The sequence below is a fragment of the Epinephelus lanceolatus genome, chromosome 9, assembly GCF_041903045.1.
Source record: "Epinephelus lanceolatus isolate andai-2023 chromosome 9, ASM4190304v1, whole genome shotgun sequence".
Lineage (NCBI taxonomy): Eukaryota > Metazoa > Chordata > Actinopteri > Perciformes > Serranidae > Epinephelus > Epinephelus lanceolatus.
The window spans coordinates 31,795,867-31,816,893 of NC_135742.1; the positions used below are offsets into that span (position 1 = coordinate 31,795,867).

At 39.7% G+C, this 21,027-nt stretch overlaps 3 protein-coding genes and 1 long non-coding RNA gene across 6 annotated transcripts; 1 reads left to right on the forward strand and 3 right to left on the reverse strand.

The window, feature by feature from the left end:
• Positions 1-1,050: 1,050 nt before the first annotated feature.
• On the reverse strand, positions 1,051-3,461 carry LOC144464358 (uncharacterized). The gene is made up of 4 exons (XR_013492084.1): positions 3,271-3,461; positions 3,008-3,058; positions 1,929-2,116; positions 1,051-1,521 (listed from the first exon to the last, which is right to left on the reverse strand). It is a non-coding gene; the product is annotated as an uncharacterized LOC144464358 (long non-coding RNA).
• A 2-nt stretch (positions 3,462-3,463) lies between these two features.
• Positions 3,464-4,827, reverse strand: LOC144464346 (uncharacterized). The gene is made up of 8 exons (XM_078171075.1): positions 4,757-4,827; positions 4,408-4,481; positions 4,291-4,313; positions 4,155-4,183; positions 3,965-4,058; positions 3,792-3,881; positions 3,531-3,642; positions 3,464-3,468 (listed from the first exon to the last, which is right to left on the reverse strand). The coding sequence occupies exons 1-8, from the start codon at positions 4,825-4,827 to the stop codon at positions 3,464-3,466; spliced, it is 498 nt and encodes a 165-aa protein (XP_078027201.1).
• Positions 4,828-6,476: 1,649 nt separating this feature from the next.
• c9h5orf34 (chromosome 9 C5orf34 homolog) lies at positions 6,477-11,044 on the reverse strand. The gene is made up of 11 exons (XM_033619160.2): positions 10,603-11,044; positions 10,381-10,470; positions 9,915-10,292; positions 9,582-9,844; positions 9,395-9,493; positions 8,063-8,183; positions 7,850-7,941; positions 7,698-7,767; positions 7,509-7,606; positions 7,372-7,418; positions 6,477-7,218 (listed from the first exon to the last, which is right to left on the reverse strand). Exons 1-11 carry the CDS (start codon positions 10,888-10,890, stop codon positions 7,037-7,039), a joined length of 1,728 nt encoding a protein of 575 aa, XP_033475051.2. The 5' UTR covers positions 10,891-11,044; the 3' UTR covers positions 6,477-7,036.
• Positions 11,045-12,887: 1,843 nt separating this feature from the next.
• On the forward strand, positions 12,888-20,976 carry rnf34a (ring finger protein 34a). Of its 3 annotated transcripts, none has more exons than XM_033620275.2 (8): positions 12,888-13,052; positions 13,654-13,872; positions 14,916-15,302; positions 15,914-15,976; positions 16,667-16,868; positions 17,146-17,175; positions 17,397-17,438; positions 18,107-20,976. In XM_033620275.2, the coding sequence occupies exons 1-8, from the start codon at positions 13,047-13,049 to the stop codon at positions 18,292-18,294; spliced, it is 1,137 nt and encodes a 378-aa protein (XP_033476166.1). In that variant the 5' UTR covers positions 12,888-13,046; the 3' UTR covers positions 18,295-20,976. The 3 variants fall into 3 exon arrangements, with proteins under 3 accessions (XP_033476166.1, XP_078026973.1, XP_033476167.1); XM_078170847.1 differs by having other exon boundaries at positions 13,658-13,872; XM_033620276.2 differs by lacking the exon at positions 17,397-17,438 and having other exon boundaries at positions 12,889-13,052.
• The last annotated feature ends 51 nt before the right edge of the window (positions 20,977-21,027 follow it).

Genomic DNA, 21,027 nt, shown 5'->3' on the forward strand with positions numbered 1-21,027 from the left:
CTGTTATTTGCTAAAATCACTGAAATCAAAGTGCCTATATTTGGGACAGGCCTATAATTCCTTTCACACATTACTGTTGCTCAGCAAAGATCAGGAAATACAATCAAATTGTTTATTTAAACCACTATGAATATTAATTATATAAAAATTAGGCTTCATTTGATATATCAGCTATGAATCATTCATTTGTCAAGGTCTGACAGACAGCACATCAGAGAGAGAGAGTTACGACACTGGAGGATAATGGCACCCGGCATAGTGACACAACACCACTTTATCCTGTTATTTTGTAATTTTTTATGAAAAACCCATTTGATTCTTTAAGGACCCTTACAGACTAAAGGAATATGAATAACTTACAGGGTGATCGAGGAATGGACAAATAATTGAAGTAGCCAACTACTTGGTTTTGTACATTGAAAGAACTTACATTAAAATATAAAATGCTTGGCAACCAGACCAGGCGTCTAACTGAGACAGGCCTTTATTTGTCAAAATGTATAGCTACACTGGGCTAGTAAAAGGGACTGGGTGTTTGATTTGGACTAGGCTTTTGATTGAAGTTTTGTGGTAACCCAATATTAAATCTTGCTGAAGTTCACATTCACACCACAAAAAAAAAAAAAAAAAAATTTTCATATTTCTGAAAAAATTGCAACACTAGTAAACAAGTGCTTTCTCATATAACAAAAAAGCTATCAAAACAATATGTACTCCCTTTAAAATCTTCAAGTGAACCTCTTGTCACAAGTCACTAACGTCCTAATTACTACTTACGTTAGATTTGTTTCACTTTGCTGTCTTTTTCTGTTTGGAACTGTTTTTAGTTTTGTTTTCTCAGTGCCTCATAATGTGTATAATGCTGTTGATGTTCTGTGTCTGCTCACAATGTATGTTAAAAGTTCAAAATAAAGATTATAGAAAAAAAATAAACATTGTCATTTAAAATAGAGGTCAAGATAGTTTCCCAAAATAACTTCACAAAACCCAGTCATCAATTTATGGATCTGTATTTAATTCGAACAGTAAATGTATACATCAACAAACCATTCACAAGGTATTGTGGATGACTCAGTCTATTAAATGTGCAGACAAGTTACTAAATAAATGCAGATATTTACACGTTTTTCCTTAACCAAATAATCTATCAACCAGTGACTTATCCATATCTCTAAAAGCACGTCACCATTGTAATGGTGACTGTTCAGAAGCTCAGCACTACTAAATGTAATAACACATAGTCTTAGATACAGTAGGTTGCAGCATTATATTCACCAATGTCAAGCATTAATCATGTCATGCATGTATTAATTAATCTTTATTAACCATGCTCTTTGATCAAGAAACTGCACAATAATTAAAATAGTAAATGACTGATACAGATAATGGATTCATCAACAAAGTACAAACACTGCATATCAATGTATGGCACTAACATGATACAGGGCTCTGGTCTGTGTCCTTCACATGGTCACAGTCATTATTGCAGATTAGTCGATTTCATAGACACAGTCTATAGACCTAAAAACCCCACAAACAAACAAAAAAACATTTAAATTAATTAGATTTATTCACAGTATATGTTCTGTGGTGGTAGAAGACAAACTCAGATCCTTAAGTAAGAGTAGAAATACCACAATGTAAAATATACACAATCACATGTAAAAGTCCTGCATTCAAATTTTTAGTTATGTGCAGAATTATGATCAGTTGAATGGATTTAAATGAAACAAGTAAATCATGTTTTATTAGTTGCTCATGTTTTTTCCTCCATGTAAAATCAATATATGCAGAGTAACCAGTAACTACAGCTGTCATATAAGGTGTTGTTAAATCAGAAGTAGGACACTCCTCCCTCAAGACTTGAATAAATGTAGTTATTTTCCACCACAGTCTGCTGGTCTGTTATTAGAGATACCAGGACATACCTGTCTATGGTGCCATCATAATCAGCGTCCTCAAAATAATCATCCACAATCAACGACATCATAAACATCACCTGTGGGCACAAAAACAACTCATGTTATATTGTCATGACCTCCGGAGTGCCAAAATATTAGAGGAAATGTTGACATATTTACACTCATCTATGGGTGGTTGTGGCAGAGAAGAAAGTCTGGTGGGGAAAGAGAGAAAGCATTATGAAAATGCAGTGAGGTGTGGTTAAAACAGACCTATATGTTGTGTATTTAATTTATTTTTTAATGAAGTTAATAGACGAGGTATCATTGATACATTCATTAGTAGATTATAAAGGTAGTTATTGTGTTGAATTACTTTACACTGATTTTTTTTTTTCAAGGTTTCAGCAGCAAAACCATGGCAGCAGTTTATGATGGTGGCGATAATCATGTTAACCACTAGGTGTCGTCTATACACAAGAATCTACACTGTCAAGCAGTGGAAGTGGACTGGAAAAGGACTTCTCTATTTGAAATGGTGATACTTGCACTGTTAAAAGTATTAAGGGTGTAAACTGTTGTTTTTCCTGTGCATTTATTAAAGGTCCAGTGTGTGGCATTATGGGCATTTATTGGCAGAAACTGTAGGCTACATAATATTCCTATTTATGCTTTTTTAAGTGTATAATCACCTGAAAATGAGAATCCCTGTGTTTTGGTTACCTTAGAATGAGCATATCGTGCATATCTATCTACATACATCCTCTTCCACAGCGAACGCCATGTTGTTCTACAGTAGCAAAGAATGGACAAAACCAAACTCTGGCTCTAGATAGGGTGATTCCCGTTTTCACGTCAGCCACCATAGTTCTCCTACACTCTTGGCACAGAGGAGAAGGTTTGGTTCTGCAACCTCAGTGCTAGATGCCTACAATGCCTAATCCTACACACTACACCTTTAATTTGACCCAACACTTCATTCCTTTAAAGAAAATATCTTAATTTTTTGGTTAAACACAGATCTCATAGCACCAACTGAGATTTCTACATTTATGAATATCTTAGTCTGACCCACCCATTGAAAACAAATACAAAACCAGTACAACCTTGTGTCTTGATAATCCACAGCGACATAAAGATCATTCTCTCCAACTGCTCTAAAACATAACAGAAGAAAAAATATGGCTGTGTAGAGATTATCATACTGTCATATTTTAACAAATGACTTCAAAGCAATGCAAACAGCCTACGCATTTGTGTGCTGAACCAACTAAAAAGGAGAGAATCAGTAAAGTCAGCAAGAGATACTATGTGTGACTGATTTTTGCCGTTCAAGATGTTTAAACAGTATTTCAGAGGCATTTTGTACCGACACACTTCATCTAGCGCCCCAACGTCATCATAAACGTCTGCTTCAGACCAGTACATCCAAGGCTCTGTCTCCTCATTCACGTTTAAATCATCCAGGCCTGTAGTGACAGCCTCAGTCATCACAGAGACATCTGAAAGAATATCAACATATAGATCACTGATTGTATGGTGTAGGCCTGCCTACATGCCTGTCACTCTCTTTTTTCCTTTCTCTTCTACATGTTGTTGATAGTGAGCACAATTGTCCCTCTGGTTTACCTGTATTTTGGACCACTTCAATGATTTCTGCTTGATTCAGAGACAAGTCTGATTTTGTTCCTTTACAATCGAGTGCCTTCCCCTTCTTGATTGTGTGAATAGGTCCTTTGATCTAGTTGAGGATAAGGCGATGTCAGTTATTTACTCGATCTGCACAATGCAGGAAATTATTAGTTTGACGGTGGTAGTGTTTCTAAATGTGTTGGTATATTAAAGTAAAATAAAAAGGGTAAATCCAGAGTGTGGGCTTTGCACTCTTACCTTGAACTTCTTTTTCTTGTCTTTCTTCTCCTTCTTAGCCTTTCTTTCATGACCTTTTATTTCTTTTGGGTTGATGGTTCCTTTTGGCTCCTGATTACCATAGTTATCATTGCATCAAAACAGTTTTTGAGCATAAACTTTATTCAATACACACATTTATTGAAAGCACTTACTGCCTCTTTCTTCTTTGTGACTTTGCCGTGGTTTGCGTCACCTTTTCCACATTTACTTTTTTGATGTTTTTTAGATTTCTCTGCTTGTTCCATCCTTTGGAAAGATAAGACATGATATATTGTATATGCATAACACAATATTGCCTTATTGCTGCCTGATTCTTACCATTTATCATCAAGTTTTTCTTACCTGTCATCACTCAAATCTACCTGTGGAGACTGAACAGATCAAACTGATGAAAACCAACAATCAGCATAAACACTGTTCCCTCATTGCATTAAAAACCTTGAGTTTCAATGGCAGTCAAACAGGATGAATGGATTACCTCTGTCCTCTTTGAAGGATGTTCTGTGAAGACAAAGCAACAAGACATTGACTGCCTGACTGACTCATACAATGGCGGATTTATTTAGTAAAATTCTGACATAAAATAAGGCATGACCTTGAAGGGGGAGCGGCGGAGGCTTCTTGATGCCAACATTTTCATAGCTCTCATCCATGTCCAACTGTTGACTCCTTAATTATGGTCAGAGAGAGATTTTGTCAACTCAAACATTTTATGAACAGACTTTATCTTTGCAACCGTGCATAATGAAATTTCTTCAACGGCATTTTTGAGATTAGTGAGGATCTGACAAACAGCTTCCTGTGAGAAGCAGCAGGCACAGTGCTGCAACTGTGAAGCCGAAATCCACAGTTTGATTAAGCTGCTATCCAAAGGCAATGTTAACAGTAAACTGCCTGCGTTATGATTTGCTTCAACACAGCACCTCCACAATATGGAGACTTACAAAGCAGCTGCATGGTTGAATGATGGAGATGGATGCAGATGTGAAGGAACAGTAGAAGGTGGCATCTTCATCCCCGGTCCTATCACACAAAAATCTTAATTCAACTCTCTATTACTGAACACTCTGCTACAACATTTGTTAACATTACAGTGGTTGAAGAAGCAATAATCATATGTGGCAGTGATGCAGCATTTAAAACAGTTTCTTACCTTTATTTAAACATTTAAGATTCCTTCTGAATCGATGAATGTCAACACTTGGAGGCCTTTTAGGCTTCGTCGGAGGGCTTCCCAGAACAAGCACAGTTGGAAACTTCTTCTTAGTAACAGAGGGGTCAACGCTGCCTATTTGGAGTTTATTTCGGGGTCCCCGTGTAGTTATGTAGTTAGGTTTCTGCATTTCAAAAAGTTTGGGGGGTTTAGAGCTGATGGTGTATTCCACCCTAACATTGCCCTTAATCAAACGTTGCTCTTTGGTAAGCATTTCTTGCTGTGCCAGTGACTGTTTGGTGCTCTGGCGCACTTTGGGGAAGGATGGCACATCTGATTCCCGGGTCTCTGGTTTCAGCATTTCTGTAATCTCCTTTCTGTTGCAATAAATTGGCCTTGCCATGGTGGAAACAAGAGTGACGCTGTTCTTGCGGGAAATATCAGTATTTGTTTTCACTGCAGATTTCATACTTACATTTTTGGGATGAAAAGGCAGAGAGGATCCAGAAGAGTCATCACTCTGTTTTTCAGCAGGTTTAAGTGACTGTGAAGGCTTTGTATTTAGTGCAACTGTGAATCTTCTTTCAAGGTGAGGCTTTGGCGCGTGTGTGCTGCTGGTTGTGTTGGAAACACCTGATAGATTCCCCTCGAAGGCAGCTATTTTTTCTGCAACAGAGGATAAAGCGCACTGCTTTTGTCGCAGTGAATATTTATAGGAAGCATCTGGCACAGAGCTGCTACTTGTGTTGAACTGAGCCATCAATCCTCAGATGTATGACTGCCTTTCCTATACAGAGAAGAAAAAAAAATAGTCTAGTCTAGAAAAACTTTGTGCTTGTCTTCATTTTATATTTTGCCACATATTATAGACAGATAAACAAAACAAAACAGAGGTTACAGATTACAGTTTCAGGAAGCTAAAAGATGAGAGAACTATGTGAATTTCAATAAAAACATTGCTTTAAAAATCTTCTCTTACCACTCACTCGATCTTTGATTCTGGTATGGAGTACTGTGTAGATCTGTGTGGCCGGAGGCTGTGTGATATAGCTGTTCTCCAACAAAATGCTCCACCTATAAAGGAAGTATTTGACTCTTGACTGGGTGAGAAAAGGCCAGTGCTGTGTGCTTTTATAATCATAAAAAGATGACTGTAAAACCCCCTAACACATCAGCTGATTAGAAATGAAACTTGAATGATTCAGTAGTTTATTAAAACAAACTTTTGTCAGCTGCTGGTGATGTTTGTTCGTGCATCTTAAAAATATACAAATGTTTGACATTCATCAAGAAAAACAACCATTCAGAAAGACACAGTGGGATCCAAATATGGAGAATAAAAGTCATGTAACAGCTACATAAAATGATACACTAGTCTACGAAAACTCTGTGTCCCTTGGTTACAACACAAAATGCAGATAAAAAAGACACCACTACTGACTCCATATAGCTTTGGAGGCTGGAAGAGGAAGAATGTGAACATGAGTAAAAAGACAATTTGGCATGTTGAGTATATTTGTATTATTTTTATTGTTGTCTTTTCTATCCTTTTTAATCATTTAATAAAAACATTTTAGAGAAATAATAAGATTCTAGCCTTTTTTGGGCTGTCAACACTGCCCTAAACTATACTATTGCAGCTGGGGCATATGGTTCGACACACGACCACAGCTTGTTTGAGTAGCGATGTACATCAACACTTAAATAGTGCATATCATACTGAGACTTTTTAAAACTTAGAACTACAATCTGTCATGGGTGTAGGGAGGAAACATCAAGGTGTTAAAGCTATTTTGCACCACTGCAAGTTCTTATCTCTGACCCTGACAGGAAGGGACTGTGTGGTGACAAATACATGGTAATTAGCAACTGGGAAAACACTTTCTGTATGAATGCTATTGGAGTTGTGCCAGAGTTTGACCGTGTAGTTGAATACAACCTCCAGCAATTGCAAAAAGCAAAAAGCGATGTTCCATACATTAAAGATCTTTATTTCAGTCTCGACACGCATCTCTTATATTGGTGATTCTTCCAAGATTCTTCTTAAACTTTTCTCTTTAGCAGGACTCTTTCAAGTCAGCGTGGCTGCGGATATGAGAGCATCGATGTCCTGAATGGCTTTGGATGTTTTCTGAAGAGCCTCAGCGATGCAGTTCTCGTTCACTGGTTCATGAGTCACCTCTTCTGCAGAGCTACCTTCCAGTTTCACACATCCTTTTTCACTTCTTAGCAGGTGGTTGTTCTCCAGCAGAACTGGGCACAGGATGTTAAAGAGCATGTACGATCTTCCTCATTGATTTCTATGCGCATTGAGAGTACGTGTAACTAGACTACCAGCTGATATGAGAATATAACATGGGTCATTTGCAATGTATGATGTGCACAGCCCTTCAGTGCAAAGGATACAGTTGAATCTTTTTATTTTCTCCAGCTCTGCAGCAACAAGCTCTGACCTAAATTAAATGCAAAGTAATATAAATTACATTAAAATATAACATTTAAAAATAAAATATCAAAGGAGTGGTCAGAAAAATATAACTCACCGACTTTCTACTGTCTGTGTGACATTCACATGCTGCTCAACAGATACAAGATCGAACAGATTTTCTTCATGCCTCGCCAGTTTAGAAACATGTCCCCCCTGGAAACAACATTTCAATAAATTCAGCAGCTTGAATACTGTGCAAATACTCAGTTGTAATAATATCATCAGTGACTACTTCTTCTTTGACCTCATTCAAGCAGCTGGGTGTGGCAGGAAGCTTCAGCAATTCCTTGGCCTCATTGTGGCAAGTGAGGATCCTGTAACGCAGCGGCGTGATGGTCAGGGACTGATGCAATAAAGTTGTTAAATTCATCAGACTGAGACAAAGTAGTGGCTCACCTGCTTGCACGACTCACAATAGAGCACACAGAGTACAGCTGTCCAGGTACGTCAGGTGGAAGGTTGTTCAGATGGTATGTTACCTCCTTCACCTGTGAGACAACCACAATGACCAAGGCTTTGTATTGTAGCTCAAAATAAAAAAACAGATGCTATTTTAAATATAGTACATTAGACTTTATTATAGTTATATGATGAGAGACTGAAATTTACCTGCCCTGACAGCAGCTCAGGTTTGTGATGGGTATAATAAGTGTTAAGGACACCGTTAGACCGAATGACTGATCCATCTCCCGGGGAAACCTCTATGACTGAGACCACCCCGCTCAGTATCCTACTCAGGGGACATAAAGGTAGGCACAATGTAGCTGAATATATCATGTGTCCCTTACATGTTTAGGTGTATTCATTTACCCCTGGTAAAGATAGATGTAGAGAGAAAGAAGCTTACTACTTTCTTAAGAAGAGAAGATTTTGGAAAGACAAAGAGATAGAAGAAATATTCTCCAAACACTGAACGACAGTGAGTAAATGAAACGCTACAGTGTAGATGGTGCAGGGATAATGTGTGTGGTCAGTCCCATCAGAGACGTGCCAGAAATGAAAGTGATCACAACACTAAGATATTTGGCAGCTAGAGAAATGCAGCAATAATGACTTGAGTCTGTCTCTTCCATCAGATCACACTAACAATTACAGTGCTTTCTCTTATTGTGTGTGTTCATCACATTTCCTCTGGCTGTCCATAACTTACAGGCTCACAAAGGGACAACCAATTACATCTTTTGAAACAATGTGTCATACCTAGCAAAGTTGTAAGCCACACCTGCTCACTACAGTGAAGGTTTCTGTCTTCTCCTTGCTCAGAGCTGCTCTGAGAATTTTTCTATATCACTCCTAAGCTAGGACCAGGGTTCCCACACATTTTCATGGACTAAGTTTCAAAAGCTTTCAATGACTTTTCAAAGATCAACGATAAAATTATCATTTTGGAAAAGCATGCACTTGTCAGCCTGGTTACGGTAAAAAATGTGATTGGTTGTCCTTTTGCGAGCCTATAAGTTATGGGCAGCCAGAGGACACACATACATACATACACAGGAAAGTCTCATTTCCCATAGCGAACACTACACTACGTCACATATACACATCACGTCTAAAAGCAGAGAGCTTGGCTGGTGTACTTCATGGAGAATGAGAACTGTGAAAGTTTTCCATTATTATCAAGCATCAGATAAGTTGTTGAGGTCATTTGCTTTGCTTGACATTGCGCATCTTTTGATGCGACTATTGCGCATCGTAATGTCAATGCTGAAACGATATATCGTGCAGCCCTAAGTTCAGGCATAATTTCATTACAAACAAAATTCCATGAGTTTTCCAAAACTTTCAATGATTTTTATTAACGTCATCACTTTTCCAGGCCTGGAAAATAAGATTGTGAAATTCCATGCTTGTGAATACGGCTCCTGTATTCATATTCTCACACACAAAATGTCAAAGATCTTTAAGGTCCCTGTTAACCCTGAAAACCCATGTACCTACCTGTAGGTGACTCCTTGACACCACATCACTTTCACCAGCTCTGTTGGAAGATCTTGTTCTGAATGTTCTCTCTTGGACAGGAGGTCTTTCACCTTCCACCTTAAATACACAGGTAAGGACACTTCAGCCGGTTGTTAAATACAATCCACATGTTTTTTTTTCCACACAAGTCAACTGATCATTCAACCTGTGCCAGTGTGGTGATGCACATGTGAGAGCTAACGACCGAGGAAGGTGAGACTGTCTTTCTGCAGTGGAGATGTCTGACGTGTTTGTTCTCCCTTGTTCCTGGGTGAGGTCGCTTTCTCCTTCTGTTCTGACAACTTTAGGTTTAGAGAGACGAGCTGTCCAGAGATGGCGAGCCAAGGAGAGAGGGTAGGACCAGATGGGGTCAACGGCACAGCAGGAGTGATGTTGGACCACTGTGGTGGATTGATTGGATTCCTCAGGCTGAGAAGCAAAGTAAGATATTTAATCAAAGCTAATATATACTAAGAGAAATATTAAAAGGAAGCGTTACCTTTGGCTGAGTAGTGCTGATAATCCGAGGAGAACAGGACCTTGATCTGATAGACTCACTCCTTCTGCTTCCTCTTCCCTGGTGAACCTCTTTGGTCTCATCATTGGTGGTCTGAGAGGTCAGATCACTCACAAGCTGCTGTTGACTGCGTGGACTAATGTCCGCGTCTCTGCTCAAACCCTGCAAGCTGCTGTGCTGATTTTGAGTCTGACTGAGGCTGCATGTGAACTCGACGGAGAATTCTTCACCTGAAGGCGACAGCATCAACGTAGCTTCTCCTCTCTCCGACCTGATGATGGTCTGGCCTCCAGGTCCAAGCTCAGCATCACAAGAGGACCACTCAGGCCACCGCACATCTGAGCTGATGCTGAAAAAAGGCTGCAGGAGGAAATGCAACACATACAGATATCACTGAGTGAACATAATTTGAGGGACTAATAGGTGGTGAGGACATAGCTCTTGGTACCTTCTTACGGTCAGCAGGAATGAGCTCCTCTGGCAGATATGGTCGACCTGCATATTTATTCCTAAATGCCAATGCAGCTACCATGAACTCCTGTAAAATGATATCATAACTTAGAGTACAGCGAGCCTATGTGCAATGCAGAAGACCACCAAGCTGTGTACATTTATCCCAGCTAACAACAGCCTATAGCTGTAAAGAAACGCTGACACTTGATGTTTTTACCTTGTAAGTGCTGATGGTGAACCTTGTCCTCTGTCGGACTCTCTCAGTGGGCTGCAGAGGATGTCCGGAGGGGTCTGAGGGTTTTACCAGCATGAATTCACAGCCACACGGTGACAGCTGTAACTGGGCTCCGTTTCCGTAACGAACATCCACCGATTCATCCTCATACATGATCATAAGACTCACATTTGCGCTAGTTTCCATACTTAAACTGTAAACGAGACTCAACTCTTCCTCTGTTGTAGACGCGCTGAAACTCAAAACACGGTGACGCGTCTGCAACGTCATCAGGTGGAGACGTTTGTTATTGGCGCGCTCAAGGAGAGGGAGCGAGCAGCCCGGAAGTGCTAGCTGTCAACATTTTTTAATGACATAGGCGCCTATAACTGTACTGCCAAGCGCAACGTGTGTCCTTTTATGATAAAACAAATCAAGCTCAACACAAAAACAATTACAGGCTCACCACCTTGATCATTTAAAGTCATTTAAAAAAAAAAAAAGTTTCATATCTAGACTGGCAAATTATGACTTCAGCCCCTAAATTTAAACAGATGTACTTTGTCCAGCAGCCTTGTCACATTAAAGTAGTTAATGTAAGAGCCTGTAGTTGCATGTCGATCCATCCTGTAAATCCATACAGGCTAACATAAACTCTGCCACTGCCACATTTTAGCCAGCAGAATTCAAGCATTAGATATAGCTGTGACATTTGCAGATAAATTGGATTTCATATTTTTGTGCAACAAAATTTAGAATTGTGGTAGCTAATTAATTTAAAAAAAAAATTACGGAGTGAGCCCTTGTTCAAAAGCCTGCCTTTTGAGTTTCTGGATTTGAATGAATGAATGACTTTACTTTGAAAAATAAAAACAAATCAACAAAACATCAACAGACATGCTCAAAAAGGAGTAAGAAGAAAAGTACACTTATATAATCCTACCCCCTTCTCAGTAGTCTTGTCTAATTTAAAAGGAACATGTCAACAACTATCCAAAACGTATTTACAACCATTAAGATAGATAAATAAGCAACAGTCTTAGATATTAAATTTACAATCCCCATCTCAACCAAGCCCAGATAAATAAATAAATAAATCAACCCATCAGCATCAACCCTCTTTGTCTGTATGTCTCTTAAATATTCTCTCTGTACATATTCTTTTTTAAACATATTTTTTGTTTTTTTTAAACAACATATAAACTGCTATAGGCCTACAGCATTATAAAAGGAAAATAAATAAGAAAAAGGGTATACATATGCACAAGTACCTACACATATATATATATACAGATAACTAGATATGCACAAACCCTGCAAAAGAACAGGCAATTCTAGAAGATGAAGGCATAATCAGGGTCCATCCTATTGTGATTGGCAACAAGATGTAAAAAATAAAATAAAATAAATCAAGAAACTGGGGGTATAGAGTCTTTTGTATATTCCAAGAATGGATTCCAAATTCTCATAAATTTATCAGAAGAGCCGTTTAATGACTCTTACTTTCTTAATGTACTCTATAGTTGTGTTTCCCTTTAACTCCACATCTAACCCATTCCATAAATCCACCCCACACACTGAAATACACATCCTTTCAAGGTTGAACACAATGCTTTATAGAGTTAATTTTCCTCTTAAATTATATCCTCCATCCCTGTCACACTTTTTTTTTAATATTTCCCAAAAATAGATTATTCCTTGCTTTGTACATTATTTGTACTGTTTTAAATTTAACCAAGTCCCAGAATTTCAGTGCATGTGACTTTAAAACTGTGTTCTCTATATCCTACATTATGCACAATCCTCATGGCTTTTTTTTTTTTTTTTTTTTAAATATGTGTAATGTATATAAATTGCTTTCATGGGTGTTACCCCAGACCTCCACACAGTAATTACGATGTAGTAGAATGAGTGAGCAGTAGATGATATATAGTGATTCATGGACCAGTGTGTGTCTTGATTTTCCCATAACTGCAGTGCTCCCTCCCAGCTTTGATTGAGAGTGACTTATTTGAGGTTTCCAGCTGATTTTGTGATTCAGTATCACTCCCAGAAAGTTGCAAAATGTAAGATTGTTAAGGCCTATACTGAGTCAACAAATGCTTGAATCAAGGTTTATAATTGTAATATTTTAATCCTTCCTGGTCTGAATTATCCTCCACAAAACAACGAGGGATGAGGACATAACCTCAGGGTCTTGGTAGATTCAGACTGGGTAGTGCACTACACTCCAGTTCTATACATGAACACTAGGGGGCAGCAAAACAACGAGGCTGTGTGCAGGCTGCAGCAGCTCCAGAAAGAAGAAGCAGCAGCAGCAGCGCTTGAGTCTCGACCGTAACTCTCATCACACCAAGACGCATTCAAGCAATTAAAGAAGTGATGCTCCACATTGCAATGTTTATACCGTCAGTCTCATCCTTCGCAGTAGACACGCCGGAGCTGCAATGAAGGTGTGGTTGTCTTTACTAAGCCTCTGTTTCATTTTTACCTCTGGTTAGACTACCGCTAGCAGCAGCTAGCTAATGTTAGCTAATGAAATGCTTCATGTCGCTGTACAGGCTGATCTGACGTTATGGTACCTAGCCTGTGCTAGCTAATTGTCACGAAGGTTGGACAGACAGCTGTCATTAAATGTCGAGATAACTGTAATGTTAAGCATTCAATGATACTGGTATTTTCTTTTTTAAATACATATACGTGTAGTTATTGTTCTGTTTTCTTGCAAAATAATGTCAGCTGGTTATCAACATATTTTAACAATGTAGCTAGCTTTATTGTCCGTGTTGTGTTTTGACAGAAAGTGTTTGCTCTCCGTCTGCACGGTTTGTTTTGCTGTGTTTAACCAGCGCTCTGCATAAAGGTTCATTGATATGTTATCTATAATAGACACCCATATGTGGCCCCTGTACATATAATAATATGACTTGTCTCTGTGTTAATCATGTGCATGAATGATGCTGTTAGAGATGCATGTATGTTAAAGATACTGCCAGTATCCATCAATGAGATCAGTGTGAAGATGGGAAATAATAGGTGCATTCACGCTGTCAGGCAGGGGCCTCGTCCATGTGGGCTTCATGCTGTGGTCTGCTGAATGAAGTCATGGGTACTGGGGCCGTCAGAGGCCAGCAGCCAGGGTTTGGAGCCGGTGCTGGACCCTTCAGATTTGCCCCCAGTGCGGGATACTCCACATACCCGCCCACCAGCTCAGGGAGTCCCAGTCTTGTATGCAAGGCCTGTGGTCAGGCCTTCTCAGTCTTCAGGAGGAAGGTAGGTGTCTGGATGTGTATGTGTGATGCCAGTGCATGTTAATTGGTTTGCTGATTTAATGAGAAGATTAAGGTGCATGTGTAGAAGCAGTGGGGGATATTGGATGAATATTTTAGACAGAGGTACTTATTACTTGCTGTACTTGGCTGTGGAAGACTGAGTTGTTTTTGGCGTGTAGATAGAGCGCACGTTTTTACTCTCATTTTTTAGTCTACATTTGTAATAGGTGATCATATTTTTAATGTTGTCCAACCAGTGAATTTCAAATTAAAAGCCAAATTAATTAAGTCCAGATAAGCATAAAATCCTAATGATTAGTTTAAAAATATTCTGAAATTTTCAGTCATTGATACGAAGGAAATGCTCAGATGGTAAAGCACGTGTGTAGAGCAGAGCACAACTGACCACTGTGTTCTGCAGAGCTGAAACAATATTTTGGTGTGTGGAACCAAAAAGGCTAAAGTTAATTTAATTTACACCCAGAGGCCACTCATTTCTAATGAAAGCGCTGTGCCATTCTAGCTGATTGCAGAGACAGATGGACACCATACTTGCTCTGTAATACCTTCACTGTGTGCTCATGTTCATGTATGGCTCTGGGTCTCATTCTGTCTGAACCCTGTGCTTCACTCACTCACCGTGCCAGTCTAATCCCACGTCTTGCATTTATTACTGTTTGATGTTTGTCACTTAAAAGAAATGAGCTGCCTCCTGACTCCGCGCCTGGAGAGGCAGAGCAGATGTGAGTGACTGAAAAATGCAGGAAAGGTCTGCTGGAATTGATATGCTTTCAAGTAATTTGTTAAATGTTGTCTCTCCATGTTTCCCCATTTTTTCTTTCTTCTTGTTTTTATGTCATTTTACAATTTAATGATAAAAATTTTTAATAAGGGTTAAATAGAAACATTTGGCCACATTTTTATGACAATTGCGGCGTTCTTTTATGAGGGAGTTTTGACAGTAACACATGGTAGAAGAGGCCCCAATTCCCAAATTGCCTCATTTCCATCATGTTGTTTTCTTTTCACTCTCTGTTTCTGCAGTATATTTGCTGCGACTGCAAGAAGAGCTTCTGCTCGTTGTGCTCCGTGCTTCAGGAGAATCTGCGCATTTGTGCCACATGTCATTTGCTGAAGGCAACAGCTTTTCAGCGGCCACGGCTCATGCGCCTACGAGTCAGGGACCTGCGTCAGTACTTGTTGCTCCGTAACATCCCCACCGATACCTGCAGGGAAAAAGAAGATCTGGTGGACTTGGTGCTGTGTCACCAAGGCATTGAGGAAGAGGACGACCATGACACGGGCAGCCTCCACTCGCGTTCCCTGTATACGCCGACCCCTTCCACCACACAATCAGCCTCAGAGCTGTCTGCTTTTGTCGCCTCTCAGGAGGAGCAGCTCAGCAGGAGTGATAGTTCTGATACCAACCAGGTCAGGACCTGCTTTAAACACATCAGCCATAGACTTGTTATTATTTGCTGAGGCACAGAAGCCTGTGTTCAGTCTTAAAACCTTTTGGCAGGTAAAATCATTAACCTAAAATCTTACACTTCTAAAGAGTCCTCACAAGTGTTTTTCCACAGGTCTGTAGGTTATTTGTTCAGATCTAATACACCATATCAACACATTAGGCCGACTGTTTGTTGAGCTGTCAATTATGAGTCTATAGGAACCACTTGACATGCCACTGCAGACAAATATAGAAACCAACTGAGGTTTATTGTTCATCCTTTCATTCCGGCTTTACTACAATTTGTAAGCCTGTTAAAAAGAAAGTGATCAGGATTTCAGAAAGCAGAGAGGCCATCAACAGGCGCTGAAGAGGGAGCTAAGCTCCGAGCAGCCAGGATCCACTATAAATACTTGTACTTGGCCTGCTTAGGAAGCAATAAGCTTTGCTATGAATGGAAGGTACGAGACATTGTTGTTCCCAAGGTGTCAGTGAGCTGTCTGAAGAGTATCTAATCCTGATCCCAAGTTAACAGGCTTGTTCCTTGCATGCAGTGAACATTAATGTTTGTATTGCTGCTGTTGTGTTGCAGGATATTGGCGATGCCACATCTGTGTCTCTTTTAAACCTGGACCCCAGTGAACACACTCCTGAGGTAATATGTCACTAACCAAATTCCCTGCTGTCATTATGAAATTACATATCATATGTGAAGTATTGATGAATGCATTTCTGTTGCTGAATATTGATACTGGAGTATAAGTAGAAATAGTTGGTGACACAGCTTTACATATAATTTTTTGCTGCAACTTTTAGAGTGCAAGGGAAGCAGTTTATGGGTTGACAATGAGGAGCTAATGCTTAAAAATTCTTGGCTGAATGAAAAAAACAATAAAACACAATTTACATGAGAGTTTTACCAAGCATGCTTTCTGAAACAGCTTCTCCCCTTGCTGCAAAAATTGTAGTGTCTTGCAGATTGCTGTAGTCAATATACTTCAAACTTTTAAATATAAGCCAGAAAGTGCTTTTTGCACAAAAGAAGCAATAATAAGTTTCTTTTATGATGCATCATGAAAAAAAAGAGATTTTTAATTGCAATAAGTTTTGGGTGGTGCATTCTTACTAAACACAACACATGGAAGAGTCTGGGACATACTTATTTTAATCTAACCTTTATACCGACTGCTTACATTTTTAATGATCCTGAGTACAGTTGTTGCTGTGTGTCACGTGCTACCAGACTCCACTGTTCTGCACGCAGCTGAGTAATTAAATATTAAGGTCATTTAAACTGCCAAGTTTGTCATGGGAATCTCAACGTCTTGTTTTATTTTGTCCCTAGGTCAGTCCTCAGACGCGACGTCGGGCCAGGGCATCTCTCTCGGACATTTCCAGCTTGAGGGACATCGAGGGCCTGTCTGTCAGGCAGCTGAAGGAGATCCTGGCCAGGAACTTTGTAAACTATTCAGGGTGCTGTGAGAAGTGGGAGCTGGTGGAGCGTGTCAGCAGACTGTACAGGGAGACGGAGGAGAACAGGAAATCATGTGGGTATTAACGTTGTTGTAACGATGTTGGCTATAAAAATGCCCTAATTAATTACATTTACTAAAGAATAGTGTTACACCGGTTTGATAACTGATAATAATTGTGTAATACCATGTAATATGATACCGTGAAAGTGTGATTATTTCTAAGACGGTTATTGTACCATGCAATCGCACACCGGTGCAATCCAACTATAGAATTTATCTATTGGACAGAGAATAGGCTGTATTTGAACACAGCTTGCTTGTAGTAATTTTGATTTTATTTTCCTTGCAGTGGAAAATGTGAGCAGTACTGTAACCACAGGTAAGCTGTCAATCATCTGTGTGCACACTGCCCTAGATGTCAGTATTGGAAACCACATCCTGTTTTTAACCATAAAAGCCTAATATCTCTGCTTCCTCTGTCAATATGATGTACTTAAGGTAATAATTTACATTAGGTTGCACTGAATACAAGGAGAGAGTTTCCTCATTCAGAATCATGATATTATGTCTTTCGCTTGCTTTACCCCTCCCCCACTAAAGTGGTGGCCTTCCCCCCTCCTATCTGCAACGGTGCCATCGGAGGTAAGGCTGATAGATTCTTCGCCACTGTTGCCGTGGTCACATGCACCACCCGTGACTCGCCTCTCCATCCTACGAACAGTGTTTGCCACCACATCTGTATTCATTGTGAACCCATTCTCATTCGTGATCCAGCTTTCCTCTTTGTGAAATCCCTGTATGTGGTCCTCATGTGGAATGGCATTTACTGTGACCATCTCTGGCTGTTTTATTGAAGATGAAAATGTATGAAGCATTTTTTAAGGACCAAAATTGAAACATTTCAGGTTTTTTTGTCATGCTCCAGAAACACTGATCTACCATGAGATCAGTCTTTTTCTGTCATCTATTCATGCACTTCAACCTGTGAAGCAAATCATACTGAGAACTCCAGTATGTCAGCTGTGTATATTCACTCCCTTACCAGCACGCTTCCAGTGATAAAGACTGTTTGGTCGTCATAGAAACACTCTGACACATAGCTATAACCAGGTGTTGACATTTTTGAGGAGATTGTGAGCATGACCTTACCGAGATAAGGCACACTTGATAAGACGATGTGTTTTATTAAGCTGCTGAGGGTGTTGCTGGCCCCGTGTCCCTCCTCAGTGCATGAGATACCACTCTGTTTTTTGTGCTGTGTTTAAAGCAGTTCCCTAACATTTCCAGTCACCTCTCTGTGTCTCTGTCAGACGGCGAGAAGGGTCCGCTGACGATCCACGACGACAACCTCTGCAGAATCTGCATGGATGCTATGATTGACTGCGTTCTCCTGGAGTGCGGTCACATGGTCACCTGCACCAAGTGCGGGAAGAGGATGAACGAGTGCCCGATCTGCAGGCAGTACGTCGTGAGGGCCGTGCATGTATTCAAGTCCTAATGCACCCCTGCAACACCGCAGCACCTGCTTCAGAGCAGCAGCTCAGACTGAGACTGTACCTTAAATCAACCATGCAGCTCATAACCCTCGATTCCCCAAAAGACTTTTTTTTGTGGATGTTCCATGTTTGTATTCCCCAAACTCTCACATTATTTGCACATTGAAATATTATGAGAAACGTGTTTTTCTTAAGAATTTGACTTCAGTTTCACCAGTGGGCAGAGCGTAGGATCGTACCCTCCTGAGTCATTCCTCAAGTAAACATATCTCTAATCCGTGTTCATTCCTAAGTGTCTGTTTTGCTTTTCTTACAATTTTTCAAAGCAAAGAATGTGTGGCACTCAGCCACGAGCAGTCCTGTTAAACACAACTCATCACCCTCAGATCTGCCTATAAACTGTAGCTTAAGAGCACATCTCTTCACAACTGCTGCAACTGACTACATATCTTAGTAACACCGAGGATAGGCACACACTGGACCTCACAACAGGAGAGAGGGCAAGTGAACAAGGTGCCAAATAATGGGTCATGCCCTTATGCTTCTCACCCATTTTTTCCCCTCTCGACTGTGTGGGTCAGTGTGCGGCTGTTGGTTTCTCAGCACATCTTAACAGAAAGCACTTTGTTCACACTGTGTGTTGATGCACCACTGCTCACAACCCACTGCAAACAGTGACAACGGTGGCTGAGGTAGCACGTGTACTAATTAATTCTTGAGTACTTAAAGGTTAACTTTGGTATTTTTCAGCCTGGACCCAATTTTCTCATGTTTCTGTGTGTAAGTGAGTAATGGGAACAGCAATTTTTGAAATTGATGTGGTATTGAGCGACTGACAGCACTGAAACAGGCCGCAATATAACCACTCAGGGCATGTTAGCACCCTCAGTTTATGTCCACTAAAAGTGCTTATTTTGCCACTGACAGGCTTAGATTATTATTCTAAGTGTCTGACAACATTACAACAACATCTTGAGAGAGACAGACCTTTTAGACCTTTTGTTTAAGCAGGAATAGCCCCAAAATCGCTGTCACCAAACCCACCAGACTCTTATTTAAGTAAGAAGTAATTTAATCATTGTAAAACCCACCTCATTCAAAGTAAATAGAAACAAATAAAACTCGGTTTGTCTTTTCACTTTTCCAACAATCACCAATTCTGGTTTTGTTGAAACAAACACTTAATTCACCCAGTTAGATGTGAAAATATACTGGTTCTATACACAGTGAAATTAAATGGAGTCCGGTGGGTTTCGCGATTGCAGGGCTGTTTCTGGTTAAACAAAAAGGATCATATTCTTTAACGAAAAGGTCTATCTCTATAGGTAACCTTTCCATAATAATGTCATACACCTAAAATAACAATCTGATCCTGTCAGTGGCAAAAGTAACCACTTCTACTGGATGCAAATTGACGGTGCTTATTTGTCCCGAGTGGTCACATTGCAGTCTGTTTCGTGGCCACCAGCTGCAGTTCTCTGACTGAACACTAAGGGAATTTCAAAAAATATTATTCCCTTTTATTCCCTTTACTCACTTGAAAACAAAAAAATGGGAAAATTGGGTGCAGGTTTAAAACACCAAAATTACCCTTCAAGCTTGACTGGTGATATTTGGAAGGTTACTAACTTCATCAATCATCAAATCACTGATCTTGTGTTTTCTTTTCAAGTGAAACTCAGTGTTACTCAGTCTACAAATGAGCAGGTCCTCTGCCACTGTGACTCTAGAATATTGCTGATTGATGTTGGTGATTGATGATGAAGTTGATGCATTATTGATTATATTTACTTGTTTTGTTATAGAAGCGCATATTGTAATGCATTAGACATTGAAATAGTCATACAAAGTCTGTCATTACAGCAGTAGCTAACATCTGCTGTCACCTCTGTCTCTGCACTTGAGTGGAGACAAAAGACAAAAACCGGTGCTAACTCATCCAACCATCTTCCCCGTTCTCCAGCTGAACTGTGGATGTGAAACTCTGAATGTTTTTGTTTTTGTTTTATTTTTGTTTTGTCGTATATTGTTGGGAGTGGAATGAAGTGTCTTAATGCTTTTCAGTTGATTTTCTTCTTATGTAGGAGTAATGTATTGAACTAACTATTCAAAGACATAGCTACAAGTTTACTGACACCTGTGGTATAGAAAGTATATAGAAATAATGACTTGCTAATGTACATTTGCATATAATGATCCATATGAGATGTATATATCTATATTTTTTCCATTTGATTTAAATTGTGTAATATCAGATTATTGAAATCTCCCTGGGATTGGGTTAGGTTATTATTACAGAGTTCTGTTTTCCTGTCAAGTGGTTTTAAAAAGTGTGTTTAATCTGCATAGGTTTGCTTGAACTATCTGTCCCTCTTGAACCAGAGCATGACGAGAACCTGTATGACATCAGTTACGTTATTACCCTCATCTTCTCCACCTGTAAAACGTCCCTGTTTTATTTTCTCTCGCCCCAGTCCTGCTCATTTCGAAGTCTCCAGCTCTGAACTGTACCCACACAAAGTCAACATTGCTGCTATTACAGTAAAGATGTCCCCTACAATCATGAACAGTAGCTGAGCAGGTTGCACTTTTCCTTTAGAGAGGGTGTAATTGTGTGCAAGGTTTGGTCTTTGTATTTGGGAATGTTGAACTTTTTATTTTGGTAATTAAAGATTTTAATTAAAGTCTGTTTTTGTTACTCATGCATCACAAGCAGTGTCCCTCTGCTATCTTGG